At 33.2% G+C, this 24,461-nt stretch overlaps 3 protein-coding genes across 25 annotated transcripts; all 3 read left to right on the forward strand.

The window, feature by feature from the left end:
* Positions 1-536: 536 nt before the first annotated feature.
* Positions 537-13,532, forward strand: LOC103490857 (polycomb group protein EMBRYONIC FLOWER 2). 17 transcript variants are annotated; one of them, XR_007821846.1, is made up of 17 exons: positions 539-734; positions 2,329-2,503; positions 2,760-2,815; positions 3,637-3,701; positions 4,775-4,860; positions 6,649-6,702; positions 6,781-6,840; positions 7,431-7,477; positions 7,562-7,689; positions 8,173-8,443; positions 10,381-10,429; positions 11,022-11,105; positions 11,332-11,411; positions 11,563-11,652; positions 11,791-11,805; positions 11,880-11,987; positions 12,173-13,532. XR_007821846.1 is itself a non-coding variant. In XM_051086459.1 (16 exons), the coding sequence occupies exons 3-16, from the start codon at positions 2,381-2,383 to the stop codon at positions 13,251-13,253; spliced, it is 1,335 nt and encodes a 444-aa protein (XP_050942416.1). In that variant the 5' UTR covers positions 538-734; positions 1,236-1,560; positions 2,329-2,380; the 3' UTR covers positions 13,254-13,532. The 17 variants fall into 17 exon arrangements, 10 of the variants coding, with proteins under 10 accessions (XP_050942421.1, XP_050942416.1, XP_050942419.1 ...); XR_007821847.1 differs by having other exon boundaries at positions 13,112-13,330; XR_007821844.1 differs by having other exon boundaries at positions 538-734; positions 11,791-11,987.
* Positions 13,533-14,925: 1,393 nt separating this feature from the next.
* Positions 14,926-19,535, forward strand: LOC103490858 (uncharacterized). Of its 6 annotated transcripts, none has more exons than XR_537948.3 (8): positions 14,926-15,104; positions 15,347-15,383; positions 15,547-15,806; positions 16,554-16,590; positions 16,732-16,952; positions 18,160-18,826; positions 18,908-18,963; positions 19,407-19,535. XR_537948.3 is itself a non-coding variant. In XM_008450575.3 (7 exons), the coding sequence occupies exons 1-6, from the start codon at positions 15,075-15,077 to the stop codon at positions 18,805-18,807; spliced, it is 1,233 nt and encodes a 410-aa protein (XP_008448797.2). In that variant the 5' UTR covers positions 14,926-15,074; the 3' UTR covers positions 18,808-18,826; positions 18,908-19,127. The 6 variants fall into 6 exon arrangements, 2 of the variants coding, with proteins under 2 accessions (XP_008448797.2, XP_008448799.2); XR_007821852.1 differs by having other exon boundaries at positions 18,163-18,826; XR_537947.3 differs by having other exon boundaries at positions 18,160-18,963.
* Positions 19,536-20,135: 600 nt separating this feature from the next.
* On the forward strand, positions 20,136-24,305 carry LOC103490860 (probable enoyl-CoA hydratase 2, mitochondrial). 2 transcript variants are annotated; one of them, XM_008450578.3, is made up of 8 exons: positions 20,136-20,497; positions 21,483-21,652; positions 21,776-21,850; positions 22,467-22,557; positions 22,639-22,714; positions 22,968-23,071; positions 23,158-23,234; positions 23,794-24,305. In XM_008450578.3, exons 1-8 carry the CDS (start codon positions 20,257-20,259, stop codon positions 23,968-23,970), a joined length of 1,011 nt encoding a protein of 336 aa, XP_008448800.2. In that variant the 5' UTR covers positions 20,136-20,256; the 3' UTR covers positions 23,971-24,305. The 2 variants fall into 2 exon arrangements, with proteins under 2 accessions (XP_008448800.2, XP_008448801.2); XM_008450579.3 differs by having other exon boundaries at positions 20,142-20,497; positions 22,663-22,714.
* Positions 24,306-24,461: the final 156 nt, after the last annotated feature.

Genomic DNA, 24,461 nt, shown 5'->3' on the forward strand with positions numbered 1-24,461 from the left:
TCTTTGAAATCGATTTTAATAAAAATAGTTATCAAATCAAACTAAAGTAATCATCCAATCAAGTCTTGCTGGTAAATTGAGAAAATGAGAAATGGACCAATTATAATGAGTTATTTGGTAAATTGGCCCAAAAAATTTTGGATAGGCCATAACACAACATTTTTCATATAAACATGAACGAGTATAGATGACAAAAGTTAAAAATTGAATACAAAATAAGAATTTAAACGAAAGTATTTTCAAATATAATAAAAAATTAGAACTACTTACAAAATTTAACAAAATCTATTAAATTTTTAATGTCTATTTAAGTCTTTTTTCCAAAATTTTTCTTTAATTATCGAAAGAAATCGAAGAGGTCAAAGGTTGAAATAATCTTTATCATAATTGGTAAAAAATGAAGGTCCAAATTATTGTTTTTTGTTTAGAAATTGTGAACATGTGATAAAGCTTAAAATTTGATTTATTTTGCGGTTGATTCTTTGTTTTTCAAAATAATTTTTACACCACCAAGCGGAGGTTAAACTTCCTAATTTTATCTAATTGACATTGTGAGAGTTCATATATCTGACGACGCGGTGTCGATCAGCTACCGGAAGAATATCAATTTTTTTTGGAGGGGATAACCATTTCCAACCAATTTTTCTCTACTATTCAACGATTCTTGAATTCTGAAATCCAAAAATTTTCCTCCCAATTTCAAACGAGTTAGCTCCTCACTTCCATGGTTTCTGGTAAGGTTAATACACTTCGCATTCTTTTTAATTTATCACTTCCGCCGTTTGATTCTGTATTGTGTTCATAATCTATCCTCCCTCCGACCTCATCGGGTCAGAATTATATCCTATTGTGTGTTTTGTTCCTGAGTTCTCAATATATGCTGAATCTTAGTGGGCTTCTTGTTCTCTTGACTGGTGATCTTGGAGTTGGGCATAAAGTAGTTTCAGTCGAGGTAGAAGTGATGAAAATTTTGAATAATTACTTCTTTGGTATGTGTTTTCTGTAAATGCTTCTAGTAAAATCAGAATTATGAACTTCAGAGTCATCTTTAAGATCGCCATCTTCCTTGTTGTGGGACTTTGTATCCCTCTTTATGAGCTTGGCATAAAATGATAGTTTTAGAAGCTGGGGGTCATCTTGGTCAACGTTTTTAATACTGATCTGCCCGTTCTTAATACTGATCTGAGTTCTTATGTAACGCTGAGTGGTAGACTGATTCAATTCAATTCAACCAGTGTCTTGTAGAAGAATTTAGGAGATAAAATACCAAGAAAATGCCATGGAAATTTACTCCCCGATCGAAGAGAAAATCCAATGTCCATGCAAAAAGAGTCTTGGAGTAAGGGAGTTGAAGAATCTGATTTCTGTCCACATTCTCTCCCTCAATAATGTTACAATAGAGAGCTGAGCTGGAGATGTGGATTTTCAACATCTATTATCTGTTTAACTATCGAGATATGGGAGCTGTTTGAGAAGCAGATACCACAATAGTTGACCGGAGGTGGTGTCGAGGTGATAATTGCAGTTTATATATAGTCGATTGGAGGTGGTGTTGAGGTGGTGAGGCAGTGTTCACTTTTTTCCTTTTGGCTCTCTATTGATGTAAAAGTATCTTATCTTTCAGCAGTTATAGCCTAAACACTCATATATCCAGCTGGAGAAGTTTGTTTGTTTTTTTGTAATATCTATTGGATGGGCTTATCCTTTTGTACATTTCATGTAATAAAAAACTGTTTCCTATTTAAAAAAAAAAGGGAAAAGAAAGTCAAATGTGGAAGACAACAAGAAGCATTCAACTCTATTCAATACTTTGATGGAAGATTTACAGTTGTATGAAAGTGCTCTGATTAATGGTATATTTATGCAATTGAACTAAGAGCGTTTGACACAACCACTTATTGGCACAGAGCATCCTGGAAGTGGACAGCTTGGTTTCTGGATACCATTCTCAATTCTTTTAGAATTTGGCTCTTTAGCTTGGGCCCTTTGGGGGCTCTTTTTGTTTTGGATGGAAAACTTTTGGACTTAAAGTGGTGAAGAAGGCAAGGATAAATTTCGACCACTGTCAAAGTTCTTTTAGATGGCCCCTTAAGGACAAAGAGGAAGAGTTTTTGGATATTATTTGGGTGAACTGTGTTAGTGTTTCTTCTTCTTGGAATGCTACCCATAAATGCAATTCATTCTCGTGTGAAATTTATTTCTTATCTACACACATCCACACCCACACAACATTGCGATATAAAAATCTATTAGATCTTTTGATATCTAATTATATCTTAAAAACTTTCATTGATATGATATTTTAACACTTGTTTATTGCTGTAACAGAGATCTGGTAGCTTAGCTCATCATTCGTAGCTAACCTCTTTCAAAGTTCAAGATGTGCCATGATAATTTCCACGTTCATTCTTTAGAAGAGGCAACGACAGCTGAAGATAGTCTCCTAATATATTGCAAACCAGTAGAACTATACAACATTCTTCATCTTCGTTCCCTTAACAATGTAATATGGTGCATCTCCTGGGGTCAATCACTTTTTATCCTCTATTCTATTGATTTCTTATGGATCAGCTTCCATTATGCTTGTGTATATAAAATTTTCATTAGCTATTGTCATTGAACTGAAAGTTTTGAAAGTAAAATACTCACATACTGCAGCCCATTTATTGGCATATTGTACTTCAAACTTTTTTTCTTTCTAATGCAAGATTTTACTAACTCAACATTGTAAGCTGATGAAGTTAATTCCTCTGTTGCAGCCTTCTTTTCTTCGACGTTGTTTGTATTACAAGTTACAAGCTAGGCGAAAAGAGAGGTAAGATCTTCATTTTCTGATTGGAGAAAAGGTTTAACTGTGGCTAATGGCAAGGTTTTTTCAAAGTTGTTTAATTCATGAATATTCTCTAGCTTTTGTTCACTTTAGGAAACCTTTGAATTTGATAACAGAGATATCTATCTTAGCTTGAGGCTCGTTAATATGCAGCTAATTATAGTATATTAATGATAAACTTCGTCATATTTTGTACTTAATTAAGTTATTTACTGTGGAGGGACTATATGAAATGACTTAGTTACTGTAAGAGACATTCCCCTTGGCGTTCTTTTACCAAAGGATTCGAGGAGTTTTCTATTCAAGATATTAATTGTAGTTAGTCTTATGGATCCTTTTTTATTATTTATTAGTCAATTATCTTTTCCTTTTGTTTCTTCTGTTTGTTGTTACTGTTTGGGTACGAGCTGTTTTTTCCTTTATGTGTTTTCTTTGTTAATTTTGTAACTTGGACTGTTAGTCTGTTTCCGTTCTTTTAACAAAGTTGTGGCATCCTTTAAAAACAACTTCCTATTTCAGATTTTTTTCTGATGTATTAAACTTATTTAGCAGGAAAATTGCTAAAAGCACTTTTCTATTATAAAAACAGCAATTTTATTTTGTTTTGTGGTTTTGTTGAATTTATTGTTCATATATGATCTGCTGAGGACAAAATGAAATAATCCTAAACCCTAAACCCTAAACCCTAAATTGAATGAGAATAAAATGAAATCGTTCTCTTGTGCCCTCATCCTTTCTGGTATTATAAATCAACATTCATTAACATCCCATGATTGTGTGATAGATAATATTGGCCTTATGTACAGGGTGAGCACCGGAGTTGTAATTTTCAACTATAGGGACTACAACAACATAGTTCGAAAAACTGAAGGTCTCTCCCTGCTTTTTGTTGTAGTGAAACATCGAATGTTTTCATCTTCTTAAAGCCTTTGATAGTGCTATTTGCTTGCAATTTCTATGTACTCTATGGACATGTTATGCCTTTTGAAAGATTACTATATGAACATTTGTGATTTTGTGTGCTGAAAATGTCACCATAGATCTGTTGATGATATGTGTCTGTGTGTATTTTTATTTTTATTTTTTACTTTTTTACCCTTTTTCTTGTTTGAATAAGCTATTATAGTAATTAATATTTTAGAACTATTTGTTTTCATCAATGAGACTTGTTAGAAAAAACCATTTTCTATTATTTTTAATTTCAATTTTAAACTTTGTTTGAAAAGAAAATTGTGAGTGTGTGTGTGTGTTGTTGTTTTCTCTTTTTCTTATTAATTATATATGAGTGGTGCATGATCGTCAACGAAAGATGAACTGTAAAAAAAGTACATGAAGACAATAAAATCTTGTTTTTGCGGTCAAAATACCTTTTTCAATCTTTTTCTGCCATACTGACCAATTCGAGAACATTCATGTATTTCCCTGGTCACTTGTACTTTTCAACTTGGATTTTTGTTTGGTTTGTATTTTGTTTTTGTTTGTTTGTTTTTTTAATTATTATTTTTAAATAAAAAAAATTATTTTTGTTATTTGTTTTTGTTTCCTAAAAACCATTAAAATATAATTCTACTTTTTGTACTGGAACACGAGGCATTTTTTTAAAAAAATTTAATTGAAGCTAACTAGGTCTGTTGTATTATTTTATTTGCTGTCTTCATTTGAGCTGTAAAATATGTAGGAACTAGTTATAGATCATTTCATCTACAGTAATACCGACTGTTGTAACTAAAAGAATTCTTTCTTATAATTTTAGCTAATAATATCTGTAGCTGATAGGTTCCATTGTTTCTTGTAGAGATAGATGAGTTATAATAGTTTTTTCTGTAAAGACTTGTAGTTTTCTTTAGATACGGTCATCTAATAGAAATGGATAAGTATGCCATGTAAATCGTTCGCTGCACTGAGATATGATAAGTCTGTTTAACATACTTTTTGAACGTACAGTTTTGATCCCAATTTCATTCTCGAATTATGTAGTGACCGAAGACTTCTCATGTCCATTTTGTTTGATGCTATGCGCAAGCTTTAAGGTAGGCATTCAGACTCTAATATTCCTTAAAGAAGTTAAGGTTTTTGTTTCTTGACCGACCTTTATTGAGAAATATGAAAGAAATACAAAAGTGTACATAAAAGTAAAACCCACAAAAGGGGTCCGAGCAAGACATTAAATTTCTCGACGTCCCATACTTCGAACTTAGACCTCTACAATCTCCTTAAGACTATGACTATTCCTCTCAAGCCATAACCTCCAAAAAAACAATGAAAATACAAACTTGAGAGACCTTCTTTTATCCTGACTAGGAGGATTAATATAGCCTCTAGATAACCACAACTAACCCAACCCAACAGATGGATGTCTTAACAGTTCTCCCAAATAGCTATGGCAAGCTAACAAACCCTCAAATATAATCTAAACTCGCTGTTGCTGGATGACAAAGAGAACACAAATACAGACCCAACTCAACAGACCCATCGGTTGTTCTGGGGAAAGGGAGTTGGAAAGCAGGGGTGTGTGCTCTATTGTAGGGTGGTAAAAGTAAAGATAAATATATCCCCAAATTGGTGGCCCGTCACGTAAGGCTTGTGGTGTCTGAGTAACACCTACCCAAAGTTCGTGTATTGGAATTTTGTTGGAATTTTCAAGTGAGCTTACTAGGAACCCTTGATGTTTCCAAAGTCACCTTGGGACGAGTGTGGATATTTTTTTTAATTAATAAAATAGTAAGATAAAGACAGATTGTTATGTATTTGCTTTCATGGTTGTGAGTTAATTTTTTAAAACATAAGTTTTTGAGATATTTGTATGTCAAAATTACTTAGGTCCTTCAAGTTTCATTTTAATTTTTTTAATATCTAGAATTGAAAGTTTAATGTATAAGTTATTTTATTTCCCATCCCATAATTCAAAGATTCACAAAATAATCAGTGGAGTAGCATGCTATAGCCTTTCCCTTGTCTCAAAATGGCGGGTTAAGTAGCACCCTCTACATTTGGAGTCAAGATCAGTTACAAGCTAGAAACATGCCGTGTGTTATCAAAGATATATTCAATATGAAGCTGCAAACTTTTACTCCACCATGAACGATCCAAATTCTCAAAATTACAATTATTCATGGAAAAGATATGTGTCCAGACATTGTTATCCCAATGCACATCTTGATAGATTACCTCATATTTGAATAATATTTTATGCATAACCAAGTGCAGCTGTCTAATTACCATGGGGGTCCACCTTAAACAAAACAACCCTCTAACATGTGATATCAATATGAATTGAGTCAGAAAAGTATAGTTAAATTGAACTGCTAAAATTTGAAAGAAGCAGCTCGTGTTGTACACCCACAGTTATAGATTCTCGCATATCTAACTCCCTTATTTACTGAATAAGTTTCTAATGATTTAGTTGTTGCGATAACTGCAAATTAAACTGACCTAGCTGAGTTAGCTGATTATCTGAAATCTAACAGAAATTATGTAGCTGTTGCCACCATGTGTAGTACAAATCCAGATATCCTATATTTGTACACGTTCTGCTCATATTGACATTTTCCATCAAGTTTGTTGCAATTCGTTGAATCATATTATTATTACTTTTAATACTTCCTTTGTTGTACTTGTTTGTGTTGTTAATGTGTATTTGGAAAACATAATTTTAGCTGGATCATGTCATAGAGATATTGGTATGCTTTTAAAATTTAGTTGCTTGTTTGGTGGAATCCTTGGTTGAACCTTTGTGCTTATTGTTTTTTTGGAAAAGAATATGACACTGGTCATTAAGAAAATGAAAAGCGACTAATGCTTTTGTGCTTATTTTGTAGGGTTTGCGCTACCACTTATGCTCTTCCCATGATATGTTCAACTTCGAGTACTGGGTTGGTAATCTCCAATGTCTAGATGTTTGCTGCTTATCTAGCCATTATGTGGTTTGTGAAGAAACATTTAACTTGTAGGTGACTGAAGAATATCAGGCAGTGAATGTCTCTGTGAAAATTGATGTCTTTAGACCTGAGGTAAGAGTTTGAAATTTCTTTATGCGAAGAATTATTTTTTATAATTTTTCTTCTCTTATCGTTATACTTATCATGTCAATTTAAAGGAACATTTTGGGGTGTTAATACTTGGTTAGAGTCGAAGCGATCATCAAAAGATCCTGCAATCCAACTTCCACTTTTAATGAATTTGTCTTTCTTGGATTATTACTGTACTGAAATAAAAAACACTCAAAATCCTTCTCACCTTTTGGCTGTCTTCTAAAGATCCAACAGTCTCTCCCACATTGGATGAATTTGGCATGCTTTGGAACAATGCTTTACTGAAACCGATAACACTCAAAATCCTTCACACCTTCAATATGTCTGCTCGTCAGATAAGGCTTTTCTTAAGTGGGCAGGGAGTGATCTGGCAGAGTTGAAACTGCTTGTCAGTTGTCTCCTCCTCTGTGTCTCTCATGACCTTCACATTCTTCCTTTTCTCTCTCTGTCGCTCATTTTATTTCTTCACTCATTTAATCCTAGTTTGTTTAACACTTTCATGGATTATCGTTCCAAAACCCCCGTTGAAGGTTGCCGACATGTTTTTATTTTGTCTTTTTTTTTTGCAGACTGTAGCAGATGGGGTGGACCCACAACTACAAACTTTCTTCTTCTGGTAAGTTTTTTGAACCTCATTGTATGGTTATCTTGTTGGTCCTTTGCTGTATTCTGTTAATATATTTGACTGTTTAATATTCAGCACAAGACCACGAAAGCGCAAATTAAAGAACTCTATTCAGAATGGGAAGTATGTGCAGTTCTTGGAGATGGACTCACCTGGACCTGCCACAGAAGGCATGCACAAGGGATTTGTCGGGCATAATGCTGGTAATCTCATTTCTTTTGCAGTCCTCTAGTTATTTCCTTTAAGATAGAGGAAAAAGGAGTGATTGAATTCTTTCTTATGTTAGACTAACAGAAGTGGCAAACTAGCGTTATGGAAATATGCCATTCGGACATTCTTGCATGTAAACTTGGCTGATAATTTATACTTACCTGAGCTTGCATTGTGTTTCATTAGATAATTTTGGCTTGAGAATAGAAGCCCTCGCAAAATGTGGTTCTAAAATTTTCCCCTTATTATTATTATCCTTTTAGTTTACAAAGTGATACTAAGGGAAGTTGATTAAAACGAAGCTCATATCGCATCAAGCTGTAGTAAACAATGTACCATTATCTTATTTCTTCATAGATGGATTTATTTCTTCATAAATGGATTTTCTTTTCTTTCACTTTGCAATTAGTGGATATTGAACTATATGATCTCAACCATCTGCTTTGCAATTCAACTGAAATTAAGTTTGTATTTAGATGGTGTGTCCTGTGAAAAAGAGGGGAGCCATTCATTCCCCATTGAGACTTATTTGCAGAATGCACAACAAGACGGAGAAAATATTGGCCCTGAAGGTCCTTCCTCTATGGAGTGCATTGAACGTGTTGCATCCAGCTCAAATATTCCAGGTTTCTCAGTGGCTATCAATCAATCATCTACAGGTCCTGAATGTTATAAAGTGCTGTCTGGAAGTGATCATTTACAACCAGCCAAAGCAAGGAAGTTAACCGTAGAACGAGATCCTAGAAAGTATGTTCACCATCTTTTCTGGTTTCTTTCCTTCAGATATCAAAGCTTCATTAGCATGTAGTCTTAGCTGCTTTAGTTTTGTATTTGTTCGTTTACTACCTTTAGTTGTTTTTGTTTTTTGTTTTTCTGTTTAACTATTTTACTTCTGTCTTAAAACAATTAGGACTTGCCAACTTAAGCATACCTGAAGCCAACTTCATAAAGTTTCAAATATCCAATCCTACATGTTGTTGAACTCAAGAAAAAAAAGAAGAATATAGCCCAATTGTTAAGCCATCTCTATCCTTCTATGAGGTTATAGGTCCCTCATTTTACAAGTGATGTAATATATTAAAAAAGGGTAAAGTAGACTTTTGGTCCCTTAGGTTTTGGGGTTTGTATCAATCTAGCCCCTCTGTTTCAAAATCTAACAATCAAGTTCTTAACATTTAGGAATCTTAATTTCATTCCCTTTGTTAATGGCAACATTAACCTCAAATTTAAAATAAAAAATCAATTATTAAAATTTAATTATAATTAAAGTAAAAATTAAAATATAACAAAAAAAGTTGAACCAATATTACATCCCAACGCTGGCGGCTGCAAAAAGAAAAAAAAGGGAACAACGAGGTATGACACCACTGATGGTGGATGGTGTTTTTAAGATGAATTAGAGGATGGGGTAATGAGAATAAAGAAGAAGAGGAAAAGAAAAGAAAGGAGAGAAAAAAAGTGTCAATGGCGACTAATGGTGGCGGCACCCATGGATAGGATGAAGGAGAAAAAAGATGGAAGGAGAGAGAAGAAAGAGAAAAAGGAGAACGGAAAATGACTTTTTTAAACATAATTTTTCAGTACAAAGAAGATGCCTCTAATGAAAAAATTGACAGATAAGACCAACATAATTTTTAATTAATGGAAAAACTCTAGAGCCATTTTTACAAATAATTAGTGGAAAAATTGACAAAGAGGCCAACATGCTACCAACTACAATCCTTGAGGGTAAAATTGTTGGGTATGCTAACTCAGGGACCCAAATGCAAGCTAAACCAAACCTTAGGAGCCAAAAGTGACCCATTTCCGAAAGTAAATATTACTATTTGTATTTTAACCTTTGTTTTAATTATTGCCATGTCAGCTTTTGTAATCTTTTAAATTTAAAAATCAACATCGAGCATTTTCCAAGCATGAGGATTGGTTGTTCAATTTTGAAACCTAGCTACAATTTGACACAAATCCTAAACTTGGGGACCAAAATGTTAATTGACTTTAATCTTTGCTTTTAAACAGGTTTTATACCGTTTGAACATAGATACATCAACCGTTGAACGAAATTCTAAAGAAGGATCTAAATAAAGTCGCTTAGGAAAGTTTAGGATTTTAATTGATAAAATTGTTAGTTTGGAGTTTTAAGTGATAAACCCCCACAATTAGGGTTATAAATAAATTGATTTTTTCCCCTCAAAATTATAACCGGTAGATAATAAGCTAAAAAATTGAATTTTCTTAATAAAACTCAACGAGGTTGCATAAAAAATGTGTTTTTTTCCTGAAAGATGTGTATTTTTTGTGATGCTTGCCTTCATTTCATTGTTGGAAAACGATTAGAGAAATATAATTTATTAGATTTCCATAAAATTAGTTAGATGATATTACAAGTTTATACCTTTAAATCTTTACCTCGCTATATTAGAAAACGGTGATATATGTGATATTTGTGAAAGTAACTTTTCAAAATATTTTTTTATGCCTGCGTCTTTGTTGTGTCTATGCTATAATTTTTAGGAAATGATCTATTGGCATGTTCATTATCATATCCATGTTTGTATTTCTAGCTTTACAGTCTGAACGATTCCCAAATTTCAAGTTCATCTTTGAATTCTAGAGCTGTCTGTAAATTTTAATCAATTATGAGACTGCCAATAAGTAAGGGTGGTCAATTTATTGTGTTATTTCAGCCGCATGCTTTTGCAGAAACGGCAGTTTTATCACTCTCACAGGGTTCAGGTATGAAACTTGATTTTACAACATTGAAGTCTTTCAAATTATTAAATTTACTTATGAAAAATAATTATTTTTTCTTTTTTCTTTTTATTTTGGTTTTTGGTGTGAGGGATCCAGCTGTTTCGTACTTTGTTGAGCAGGAGGAATTTAAACATGCACTTTTGAAATTTAAATTATTGATCAGTTTCATTTGGTTTACTCTAGTTCAATTTAGAGATAACTGTAAGAAATGAAATGAAAATAAGGATGATTAGGAGATGAAAAATGCAGCTGGGCATCGGGTTTGGATCATTGGTATTTTATTTGTTTATTTTCTGTCCCACCATTGTCCAATCAGTCAACATTTAGTAGTCAAAACATATGTAAGATGTTTATATTAGATATATTATCAACGTTGGATTAATTTTTTCTTGAATAGTTTTAAACAAGTAGCTTGGTGCTTAGTACATGGACTTTAATAGTTTCTATCTGTTGATTGAGAATTCAAAGTTCTAGCTACACCTGCTTCTAGCTTGCTACCATGTTATAGTTGGTCCTTATTTACTGTAATTAAATCTGTTGATTGCTCATGCTGTCTTCTGTTTTGACCATGAAGCCTATGGCTCTAGATAAAGTACTATCCGACAAAGATAGTGAGGACGAAGTAGATGATGACATTGCTGATTTTGAAGACCGAAGGGTACGGTTTCTATTGAACTAGTAAATATTGATTTGTTCCTGCTGGAAATATTTTTAAAGGATTTTTTTCAAGTATTTGAAATGATTTTTCAAACTAGCAATGTGGATTATCTTTGTCTGGCATGTGATTACAATCTTGTGTAACACTGTTTGGACCTGTTACATCCATTTCCTTTTATGAAATTCGTGAGAACTTAAAAATACCAACTTGATATGTTAATTTACAGATGCTCGATGATTTCGTGGATGTCACCAAAGATGAGAAGCGGCTTATGCATCTATGGAACTCCTTTGTTAGAAAACAAAGGTTGCTCCTTGCCAGCGTTATATTCCTTATCAATCCTTTCCTCTATACTGTTTAATTCTACTTTAACATGGTATCAAACTGAGCTCACCATGAATAATATTTCCTGGCCGTCCCATAATATAAAAAGAGTATATTCTCTGCTGTGTACCAGGGTGCTAGCTGACGGTCACGTGCCTTGGGCATGTGAAGCATTCTCAAAACTTCACGGGAAAGAGCTTATCTCATCTCCGCCTCTCTTTTGGTAATGCTCTTCAAAATGTTTATATATTTCCACGGTTAAATTTGATGCTTGCTTTGTGATACTTGTTCATTATTTGTTGTGTTTTGTTTTGATCGTTGGCTGCTTGATATTTATTCACGGTTGGATATTTCTGACAAGGGCGCATCAATAAAGGTTTGGATAACTGATGTACTGATGTAGGTAGGGCTCATTTTGAAGCTTTAACAAAGTAGACCTTTTTTGCTTAGCTGCGTGATGATTGGTTGAGCTTGAAACAAGACATGATGACATTAGGTGAAATCTCCTCGGGCAAGCTTCCAGAGGCTATGCTTGAATTGAAACAAGACTTCTTTTAGGTACATGAGTTACCTTTATCCTACATTGGTTAGAATGAGATGGCCAATGTGGTACTTAAATAGCTTGGCCTTCTCACCTCAATAGTTAACTTTTAAATGCAGATCTACAAGGTGGTTAAGTACCTAAAATGTTTTTTATTGAAATAAATACTAAATTATTGACTACATGGAGGATCTGTGGACAGGCAGCAAGCTTTTTACGTCACTGGTAATTGTAGGAAAAAGAACACTTGAGATGAACGAGCCCCTAGTTGAATTGTGCATTGGAATGAGAATGAGCATCAGTGTAATTGAAGGCGGGGTATAGAGAAGCCGATTAAAATTTGGATGGCAAAACTTCTAACATGATTGATCCCAACACGTGTTTGGCAACCCTTGGAAGAGGTGCCGAATAAGGAGAATGATTCCAACTCCAAGGATGAAGAAGAGTGACAACCAAGAACATCAAATCGTCCTATGGTGGTCAGTTGAATTTTGAGGGCTCCCAATTCTTTTACTTCTAATTGGCTACGATGAGATCTTACAGTCTTTTCATCAAGGAAGAGTAATTTATGGATTTTGTACAAGACAATTGGGACAATCGAAGCTTTTCCTGTGGTTCTTTGAGATATTCTTACGAACTAGGTTCTTGATGTTGGGTTTTCTCGATGCCATGAAAAGCACAAAAAAATAGTTCTTTCAAATGTTAACAAAAGGTTTGATTAGTTCAATAAACTTGTGGAAACTTTTGGTCACTTCAGTACTTTTCCTTCTGGAATCTCAACTCAAGTTTAATCAGTAAACTTGTGGGCCTTTCAAAGCTTGAAGTTTGTGTTTACAGGTAACCAAACATGTGAATGGCTGGTCCTAAAATCATTTTATTGGTTTTGAAGCCTTTTGGAAGTTTGATGAGACCATGTTGGATGACAAGATTGAACTTCTTCCAGACCATATTAACGCAGCTTCTTTCTTCCTCTCTAGTTTGAATCATTTGCCAATATAACTAGGAATCTTTTCTTTATTCGAGTATCTAGTCCATCCTATTTGTGGTTGGAAGGGAGCCCGTGGAGATCCATTTCGATTTGGGTTTCGAATTCGACATTCTTTGGCTTTAAAAATAGATCCTGAATCATCTCCTTTTGCAGGTGTTGGAGATTGTTCATGATCAAGCTCTGGAATCATGGTCTTCTTGATGCATCTACCATGAACAACTGTAATTTAACCCTTGAAGGATTTAAAGACGAGAGTTCGAATGCTATGAAAAACTGTAGAAGAGATGACGATTAGCAGCTTCTTCGGCCTATTACATTCTTGTTCATCGTTAACTAATCATTTATAGGTTGGAGTTAGTTCCTTTACATTCATTATTCATATGGGTTACCTTTCTTTCACAACTTCTATCGAAGGAAAAGAATGAACCTTATATTTCTACTAAATTTTTGCCACTTCTAGTAGATCAGAACTTTTATTTACTAATGATTTATAGGGCTGATGATCGATTGGTTTAGTAAATGTTCGAACATACCTCAATAGTAAAATTCGGTCGATAAGTTTAATTCTTCTAAATCTTTTGATTTTGTATGTCTCTAAACTGTAACTGATCGACCAACTTCGGTTTGGTTGGTATCGTGCTCACTCCTAATCTATTATATACTGCAAATATGTCTAAAACTAACTAGCTAGCTAATAATAGGTTTGGAAGTAAATTAGAATAAATAAAATGGGAATTTCATTTCAATATTCGATTCGATTAACATTTTAATAGAACTTGGTAATAGAGTTTTTGTTTTAGATAGAACTGAAAAATAATGGTGCCTTTGATTATTGATTTGTAAATAAAACATTCAAGGAAGAAAGACAAGTTGTATTTTATGTTTACTGTTTTTGGATGTGTACGGCAGTAAGCTTTAGAAAGTTTATTCTAAAATAAATATTACATTTTATTATATATTTGTGTCATAAATCAAATTTAGTTACAAACTAAATATTAAATTGAATTCCAATTTGTCAGTAATGAGATATATGTAATGAGATTTTAGGCCTATCGCAAAAGAATGAATAATCGTAAATTACGAAATTTTTAAAAATATTTATAAAATATAACAAAATTTTAGATAATATTAATGATAGGTATTATTTATTTGTATCTAGTAAATTTTATTTTTTAAAGGAGTCTTTTCAAAAATATAACAAAGCCGCAAAACTGACATGGAAAATACAAAAATGTCATGTTATCCACGTCGTCAACAACGTGCGTGTAATATATTTGATACACGATAGTATAAATTTGGCTAGTGTTTGGTTTAGATTTTGCTACAATTTATTTTTTCAATTTTATCATTTAATTTTGTAACACGATCTTTTATTTTATTTTTTTTTTTTTGTACATGATCGTTTAGATTTAGATAGTCAGATTTAAACGATGTAAAAAAAAGGAAAAAAAGAAAGCTAGATGGAAAGAAATCACAATGGAAAAAAGAGAAAGAAAAGAAGAAAGACGAAAGAAATCGCACCGAGAAATACGATAAAAGAAAAATAAAGATGAAACGGTAAATCTGAAATATTTAAAAACAACTGTAACTTTGTAGGATTTGTTATACAAACATTTTTTATTATATTTATGGAAATTAACATTTTCTTTTAACCTATTATACATAATTCTATGCTCCTCTTCCTTACCTGTAATCAATCTTTTTAAAAAAACTTGCCAAATCATAATATTTTTTTTATTAAACAGATATAGATTACACAAAACATTTATATTATTTACAAAAATATAGTAGAATATATCAAACTCTCCTTAATCGATTTGGGTCTCTTTTATATTTTTCTTGTTTGCTAAACTTTGTAGAAAACAAAATAAGAATGGATTGAATTAAACTTTTCCAAAATAATTTAATAAATTCTTTTATAGGGTAATAATTAAGAACATGAAACACGCGCTCTTGAAAAGCTTCGTTGGAGACGAACAAAAACTTGGCGCCAATTGATCCCGCGAATTTCAAATTACAATTTTTTTTTTCTTTTAAGAATTAAGAGGAAAAAATTTCTTCATGAATCAAATGCTGATTGTGTTTTGATTATTTTGATTAGAGCGACGTCGGAGCCATGGAGAATTCGAGCTTCACTGATTCTCAGGTATAGTTTTCTTCTGCATACACGTTCGCTCTCTGGTTATCGATTTCCATTTTCTGTTTGGTTCCGGCGAAAATATCAGGAATTACGACTGTACGATCGTCTTTTGCCGGAATTTTTTTTAAAGCTAATTCCAATGCATTGTTTAATTCCACTTAGGGAATTTGCAGCAGCTTTATAGGTCAATCTTTGCCCCAAATTTCTATTTCTTATTCCTTCATTTGCTTCGTTTTTTTTTTTTGTAGGTTCTTCATTCTTCGTTGTCGCATTCGCCGTCTTCAGGTTTGTACGCTTCTCCCTGATTCATGGACTTGATATCTGTTTGGATGTTGAGAAAATGGAGAAAAGAAAAGTATGGCATAGGAAGACAGTGATCTTAATTAGGTGTGTTTTTGAGTTAGGTCATAGTTGGACTTACTTTTTTTCGTTTGTTTATTTCCATCAGAGCCGCCTGATATTAGGAACTGGTTCTCCAGCTATGAATACGAATCTCCGGAACTCGATTCAAATGACAATTTTGGAGATTCAGTTTCAAGAGAGAGAGAATTTGAGGTCGAGGAAGATGAGCAGACTGTGGGAGAGTTTAGGGATAACGTCACTAAGATTGAAGAAGAAGAAGAAGCTGCTAAGAAGCTTCCCGGAAATTGGATTCCTTTGAAATGCAATTCAATTGAAGATCATCGTGAAAGCCAGCTTCTAAGCATGGTAAACTGCTATTCCTTTCAACATTTTTTCCCCTTCAATTAATTGTGAAACAAGTATTTGTTTAAGAATTTGGTGGCTAGTGTTAATGGGTTGTTTAACATGTTATTAGAGTAGGAGGTTTAAGAGGTATGGGAGGTCAGGTGTTGGAACTCCTGGAATGATTTAATCCCTCAACAAATGCTTGAACTTCAGGCACTTTTCATGTTGGATTATTTCTTCGAGGATGATGAAATTCTAACAGATAACTTGATTGCTAATTAGCCAAAGTTTAAAGATGTTAATTGGGCATAGATATAGTTTAAGGGATCAAGTAATGCAGAGACTCAAGACTTTGTTGGATTTTGATTTTCTCTTTTGTTTATCGTTTGTTCTAAAAAAGCAAGGTTACTTGCAAGTTGCTAATAATCTGTGCTCTGTTTTCTTCTTATTTACTAATGAAATCTCCATAAAATTTAAGAAACAAATAAGTTCTTCCTGTTTTTTCTTGTTTCTTTTAATTCTTTAAAGAAAGCATGATTTGAAATTTGGTTATTTATTGTAAACTATTAGTAAACAAGTGTAATTCTCAAACTAGAAAACTAAAAACATAATTATTGTTGTTGCTGTTGAATTAACAACAAAATTCTTCTAGATTTGATATTTTTATGTTATATGAACGATAGGCATGCATATGTAGTGAAAGCTCAAAATTGCTAACTTCTAACAGTTAATTTCTTTTTCTTTTTTCTGTTTGTATTTTTATGTTAGAATCAAGATTCTTGGTGCTCCCAGACGCTTCTGTCAGGTTTATAACATTCACTCTGGGATTCAATTGCCAATAAATATTCTATCCTTTTCATCTAGTTTATTTGCCATTGAGTTATATGATTAGAACTTGTTAAAACACAAGGACAATTACAGAATTTTTCTTTCCTTTTTTCATCAGAGCCTCCTGATATTGGGAACTGGTTTTCTAGTTATGTATATGCATCCCCTACATTGGACCCAAGCCAGGAATTTGGGTATTGTGAGAGTAAGAAAACAGGGTTGGGCCATGAAGTAGAAGAGACTTTGGATAATGGAGGTGAAGGAGTACAGCTGAACCTGTTCGAAATATCCAATGACAATTCCACGGGAAACAGACAGGATAATCAGCCCCCAAGCGAGGTACATTAAATACTTACAAATAGCACTTTATATGATGTGTGAACAAAGATATTTTAATTTGGACTTCAACACCCTTCCCCCTAAGCCCAGCTTAGACGGTGAGGGCTCGTAGAAGTTTAGGAGAGAGTTCTTCAGAATCCTAAGTTTGATGCTTCAAGTAATAAGTTTAGTGTAAGAACATGAAAATCTTTCTATCTCCTAGTTACAAATCACTTGCCTAATATGTGGGGACAATACTTATATTTATTGGCAAGAGATCCCTGGCCAAAGTAAGATACATTTTCTATGCCATTCTTGAATTCTATTTATCTAGATATTTCTTTAGACATCTAACCATACATAAAATCAAATTCATTGGAACCGAGGAACTATTATTATAGTGTTGAAATATTTTTAGAGCCTTTTTAGATATTCTTAGATACACTTTAAGATATTACAAGGAAAAAAAAGTTAGTCATTTATGATATTAATATGGAAACTACACCAAACTTCTAAAAGTCGGTATGATTGAATTGGCCATAAATGTATGATTCAACGTCGAGACTAAAGTTTCTAGAAATGAAACATGTTTTTTAATTTTAAAACATAGTTTGGTTTTAAAATATTGGTTAAAAATTGATATAAAAAAAATCATACGTGAAAGTAGTGATTATAAGTTTAATTTTTAGAAACCAAAAACCATAAACGGCTTTGTTTAATAATCATTTCATTTTTTGTTTTCATTTTTGGAAATTAAGTCTACTCTCAATGTTTTACGATAGACTTGCATATTTCTTAAATACAATAGTTGAATTCTGAATCAAATTTCAAAATAAGAAACAACTTTTTGAAAGCTACATTTTTTAATTTTCAAAATTTACTTTGTATTTTAATCGGGTAGAATGTAATAATAAAGGAATAAAGTTGGGAGTAGGAGTAATGTTTATAGGCTTAATTTTAAAAAAACAAAAAACAAAATAGTTATTCTTAAATGGTTCTTAACCAACTTAAACACTTATATTTAATTTTAAATGTGACTTGATAATTGAACCGATAATTTATCTCATTTAAGCTAAAGATCACCCCACGTCAAAATTTAATCAATAATACAATATAGAGTTGCATGACCCTTTTCCAAGTATTTTCTTACAAGGCATTTCCATTTTCTATTAGTTTGAGAGAAACTCAACTGTTCATAGGAAGTAAAAGTCTCTTACCCTGTTCTCAGCAGAATCTGTTTTCTGAAAGAACTTCCGAGCAAGACCCGAAAGAGAAAACTATGGGAACCAACGCCATCAGTCCAACCAAAGAAGTTCCAATCTCAAGCCTAACTACTGATGATCTTCAATGTAAGTTGCAAGAAAGAGTTTTGCAAGAGAATGGTTCCGTGCCACTGCATAAAAATAGAAGTTCAAATGATGGTAATAACAACCCTCCAAACCGTACAAATTTGATCCATAAGATCGATCCCATCCTGGAAAGTTTTGAAACTAAAAGTGAGGTCCAACCACAACTTAATGGCTCAAACCATATGCCTCGTGTCTTTCCCAATGTAAGAGAACCAAATGATCTAAGCGACAACAAAGAAAACAAAAAGAGAGGAGTTTCAAATGCTGGTTTTATTACAGCAAACAAGCGTGGCTTTTCTGAAGCAACATACAAGAAATCAGTGGAAATGCAAGAAAACTACAATAATAAAGAGGCAGGAAGTGCTTTTGCTTGTTCAAGAAGAAAGGGACTGTCAGACAAAACCAATACTGAGCACTCTAATATCTATGAGGTAATTGGGAAGTGGAGTTGTCCTCAGAAGAGTAAGCCAAATCTCGGACCGCCACTAAAGCAGCTTCGACTTGAAAGATGGGTTCACAGAAAATAGAACTACCAAAACGATTATGGTATGCAAATCTTCTCCTCTTACATATCTTCTCATTGTGTTAGGCTGTTAGCTTCTCCACTGTATATTCTTTTGTTGTAAGGTATAAGTAGACAATCAATCATTGACGAGAAAGTGATGGAGGCTCTTGCAAAAAAGGTTCTACCATTTCCCTTCTTTGAATAGATGGTATAACATTAAATTTGTTTGAATCTTTAGACTTAAATTTTTTGGTCTATTAGAGCAGATAGTATAGAAGGTTCTATCTTCAAACCTGTGGGATGTTATTTTCTCCTAAATTAATATAGATTATCATTTGTTAATTCTTGAACATATCTCAAGCATACAAGTGAAAGAAGAATGTTACATGAATTAATACTAAATTTACCATCACAAGCCAACGGTTTCAAACCCAAGATAGAAGGATATAAATAGCTTGTGGCTAGTAGATTTTTGTTGAATCTTAGAGGAGATTCACACTCTTAACCATTTGGTTGTAGATATAAGTTTTAATTAGTAGAATTATACTCTAATTGACAACCATCCTTATCATCTAAATCTTGATTGATCTCTCTTTTATATTTGTATTTTGCTCTATTCAGGTTAATGAGCTTATGGAAGATAAAATCTCAAGTTTTTTTTTTTGTTCAACCAAATGTAATGATGTGAGAGTTGAAACTTAACTATTGGGTGTGAGAAAACTTTGAAGTTAATGAATAGCTATTGACGCACACATATGTCCACGATAGTTAGTGATATGTGAACTTGAATCTTTGACAATTGATCCAAATACATCAAGTTTTTACTTATAAATTATAAGTCAATTATTTTATATAAAAAGGTCCCTAAATTATAAGTTATAATTATATCCTCTCTTTTATAAGTTCAAATTGTTAAAATTAAACATAAAAGAATTTCTTTTTCCATGCAAAATAAACTAAAATATTTAATTTTTAAAATGATTATAGATTGTAATCATTAATAGTCCATTGCGGTTTTTATGTTTGTAAATAGATTTTTTACCACTTGTGTGATAGAGTAGAAGAATCAAATCCCTAATCTTGATTGATATACAATGTGGTTTAAAAATATATAAATATATAAATATTAAATATCTTTAAAAGTATCAACCTATTAAAGGGTCTACGTTTTCCAAACAAAGTGGTCTATAGTTTGCCTTCTTCTAACATATTTTTTACGTAACTTTTCAAAAACACATTAAAAAGAATAAAAATAAAAAAGCTATACATCCATAGTATATATCAAAAATTGAGATGGTAATCTCAACTACCCCCAACTTTTTAGAAAACGATATCTCTAAGCTTTGTTATAAATCCAAAATGATTTAAAGTTTCATAAAACAAAATCTTTTGATCGAATCCAATTCGCTCACGTTTTTCCATTCCGTCTTCTTTCTCCCTTCTTTCCCATCTTCCTCCGTACAACCAACAAATGGGAGCTTTCAAAATTCGATGCAGAAATCTCATCAACCTCCGAATTCAACTCAATCGTTCACCTCAGGACCTTCCGATTCCGGCCAACAACCTCCGTCAGACATTCCCCAGCTCCACCCCTTCCGATGCCTTCAATTCCTTCTCACATCCGTGGCGATACACTCATTGCAGAAATCTCATTTTGGACTCACTTTCTACTAAGCCTGTCCGGCTTCACCGACTTTCAGACTCTGATTCTGGTAATTTCTGAGCTCAATATGTAAAACATTTTCTTTAATTTTGATTTAATACTCTAAGCTCAATGGTTATATGCTTGGGTTATTTAGATTGCTGATGTTTAGGTCCCCATTTTGTTAATTTATGGTTTGTGCTAATGTTTAAGGCTTCATCTTGCATTTGGAACTGATAATTCGCTATTGTTGTTTCACTGGCTACTTTCTTGATGATTTGATTGTCTGCAGAGAAGGGAAAGTGGAGACCAAATTTGTTTTTTTAAATAGTAAATTTCGAGTGTTTGATAACCAAAAGTAAAAAATGGTTCAAAATCGTTTTTTAAGAAACAGTTTAAAGTTGATAATTCGAAATGTGATTGATGGAAGATCACTTTAAAATTACTTTATTGTAATTTTTCTTTTGGAAAAACAAGGAATCACTTTAGGGTAATTGACATTTATAAAAGTGATTTTATTTTTAGATGTAGCGCAACCAAACAGACTTACTCCTAGTATTTTTCATACATTGGAAACTCTTATAAATAAATAAATAAAAAGATAAAATGTAATGTAACTAAACACCCACGAAATTTCACGAAAAATATTTTTGTAAAAGTATTCTAAGAAAATTTAACTTTCCAAAGTGTTAAAATTAGAAGCCATATCATACTTACTCCTAGTATTTTTCATACACTGGAAACTTCCATATTGTGACATGCAACTTGATCGTCAGCCACTTTTCTGACAAAACTGTCCTGAGAATTTGTTAGTTCATGAATGGAGTGCACAACCAACTACGGCTTGTTTCCTATTCTTCTTATTCTTTTGTCCTTTTGGTTCTTGGGTCCTTCAAATATTCTTTATGTTTGTCCTTGGATGGCTCAAACTTCCGATGGGTTCCTTTTTTCTTTATTTGTAATGTTATCTATGATCATTTCTTTTCAAGTTTCTGGGGTTTTCTTGGGCTGCTTCATTTTGTTTGAATGGAAATCAACTTTGGTTTATCAAACAGGAATTGTCGAGGTACATTTAGACAGGCCTGAGGCGAAAAACGCTATTAGCAAGGATATGCTGAGGGGATTGCGTCATGCCTTTGAATCCGTTGATAGTGATCCATCCGTCAATGTTATGATGATCTGCAGCTCTGTCCCAAAGGTGTTCTGTGCAGGAGCCGATTTGAAGGTATTCTTGTTAACTCTGGTGGTTTATATTGGAGCATTTTGGTAGAATCTCAGATAATTTGCCTCTCACAGTTTGGTATGGTGATTAACTTCTTTTCCCCCTCAATTCATCCTTTAAGTGCAGGAACGTAAGAAGATGACAGCATCAGAAGTTCACTCCTTTGTCACCTCACTGCGGTCTGCATTCACATTTTTAGAGGTAGCTCATTATAATCTACCTACCTACTTTCTTTTACATTCTTTGATTTATATAAAATAATATTTAAACAAGGATATCTTGTCAAGGATGTAATGCATCAGTCGATGTGCACATGAGTTATCATTGATATTCCAACCGTGATCTTTTATTGCTGATGCTAGTAAGCTTAGTCGTCACCTAGGGTGTATATTTTCTTTCTTCAGTGGCTTTGAGATTCATTTGATTCATACCGATTCCATAAATGACAATAGGCCATATACTTGATTTTTCAACGAACATCAAATGAAACTTTAGGGTTTTATATATTAATAAATGAGTGGTGAAACCTACAATTTGCTCTCAGGTTTAACCACTATGGTTTGTCCTTGTGGTCAATAGTAATAAAAGGCTTAGAGGAATTCAAGCCATGGTGGCCACACTCTCACATGTTAGCTCTATTTTTCATTTATTTTTTACCTGATTAACTTGATAATTTGTCATCGTTAAGAATGCAATACTTCTCTTTCTTGAACAACTCTAGTTTTGGTTTTCACCTTCTTTGGAATATTTTTACTTCGATTTTTTCAGGTCCATTAGTCTTTGTCTGCTGATGTAATCTAAATTTTATTTTATTCAGGCCCTTCCTATTCCTACTATTTCAGTTATTGAAGGAGCAGCATTGGGTGGTGGACTTGAAATGGCTCTTGCATGTGATCTTCGGATATGTGGTAAATAATTTATTCGATTATTTTATAGTTAAGTTTTTTACCACCAACTTCTTGCTGTGTTCGATGGCATATTTATTGTAGCTCACATGGTTGGCCATGATCTAGGGGAAGATGCCAAACTCAGTTTGCCAGAAACCGGACTGGCTATAATTCCTGGGTATGTAGTAAATTCTTCTTTATATATTATAGCTCACTTGAGACCAGTAGAAGGAAGCCTGCATGCAAACTGAAGTTGGATAGTTCTATTACTTAGTATAAACATTAAACTATTGATGGTGGAAGGAAGCTGAATGACACTCTTCTCAAGAATATTTTTCGAATCCTTCTTTTCCCCTTTTCTATTGATATTACCATGATGGTTTTCCAGTATGCACAAGCAGATTATAGCTTCTAATCGTGTTTTTTCACAGGGCAGGTGGGACTGCAAGGCTTCCTAGGCTGGTCGGTAAATCAATAGCAAAGGAACTTATATTCACTGGTCGTAAGGTCAGTGGTAGAGATGCTCTATCTATAGGTATGAACGGCATTTAAAAGAAAAAAAAATCTTCAGTTCAATGTCTTATTGAGCTAAGGAGAAGAGAATAAAATTTCTTGCTTTAGGTCTTGTCAATTACTGCGTCCCTGCTGGGGAAGCTTATGCAAAGGCACTGGAAATTGCCCAAGAGATAAATCAGAAGGTAATTAGAACAAGTCTATTTGTTTATTATATCCATTTTTCTGTCCATTGCCATCCACTCCATCTAAACAACAATCTTCTTAGTTCGGTTCTTGACTGAGAATTTAGGCTCTGATTAGAAAATGCTTGATCAATTTGAAATATTTCTTAAATTTCAAGCGTTACATACTGTAACTCATACATCAAAGTGAACCATTTCTAATAATTTCGAAGATAGAAATATAGGCTTCTAGCTTCTAGTTTCCTGTACTGTCAGTTTCTGTTTATGTGGAGATTGGTATGTACCTCGGCTCACGAGTTAGCCAAAAGGGGTTTTTCTGGCATTTCTTTTACTTGGATGTTTAATTTTCTTGATTGGTTATTTTATGTTGTAGGCATGATGTAAGAAACTTTATCCTTCAGCTGGTAGATCGTAATTTTGTTTTTATTGCTTTTAATAATAATGATAAAAAAGGAAAAAAAGAAAAAAGAACTATATTCTTCTTCCTTAACTCTGTCATGCTGTGCTGTGCATACCGCCTACAATCTAATGCCCAAGTAATTGTTGAGTATTGTAACAGGGTCCACTAGCAATAAAGATGGCAAAGAAGGCAATCGACGAGGGGCTCGAGGGAGACCTGGAGTCAGCTATGGAAGTAGAAGATGAATGTTACAAAGAACTCTTGGACACGAAAGACCGGTTGGAAGGATTGGCAGCATTTGCCGAGAAGCGAAAGCCAAGGTATAGAGGAGAATAGATTGGTAACCACATTCACTTGCTTGTTTCCACAATACAATGTGGTTACCTCTAATCTTCATTTTAACTTGAAAGGCTTCAGAAACTGTACCAAATTCAGCTTATTTGATCAGTGATGCTATAATAAAGCAGCCTTGAATGCTTAGTGTTTGCACTCATTGATCTCTGTCCTGAAATTTAGAATTGTTCTTTGTTACTTTTAGTTTGCCAGTTGGATAATTAGGGGTGTAAAAATGGTTAGGGTTGTCATTAACCAAACAACTTGATTGAGTTGTGAATGATGTGAATGTAACCTTTTATTATTCAAGTAACTGTGGTATTACATTTTCATTGTTATTTTCAGATTTTGTACCATTTCATTATTAAGAAGTAAGGTATTGAAAGAGCTATCAAATTATAGGGATGTTTTGGACCAAATTTTGTATCTACTTTTTTTTTTCCTTCTAAGAAGTCAGTCATTCTCATAAATATTAAATTAAACAAACTGTTAGT

This window comes from Cucumis melo, chromosome 6, assembly GCF_025177605.1.
Source record: "Cucumis melo cultivar AY chromosome 6, USDA_Cmelo_AY_1.0, whole genome shotgun sequence".
NCBI classification, from domain to species: domain Eukaryota; kingdom Viridiplantae; phylum Streptophyta; class Magnoliopsida; order Cucurbitales; family Cucurbitaceae; genus Cucumis; species Cucumis melo.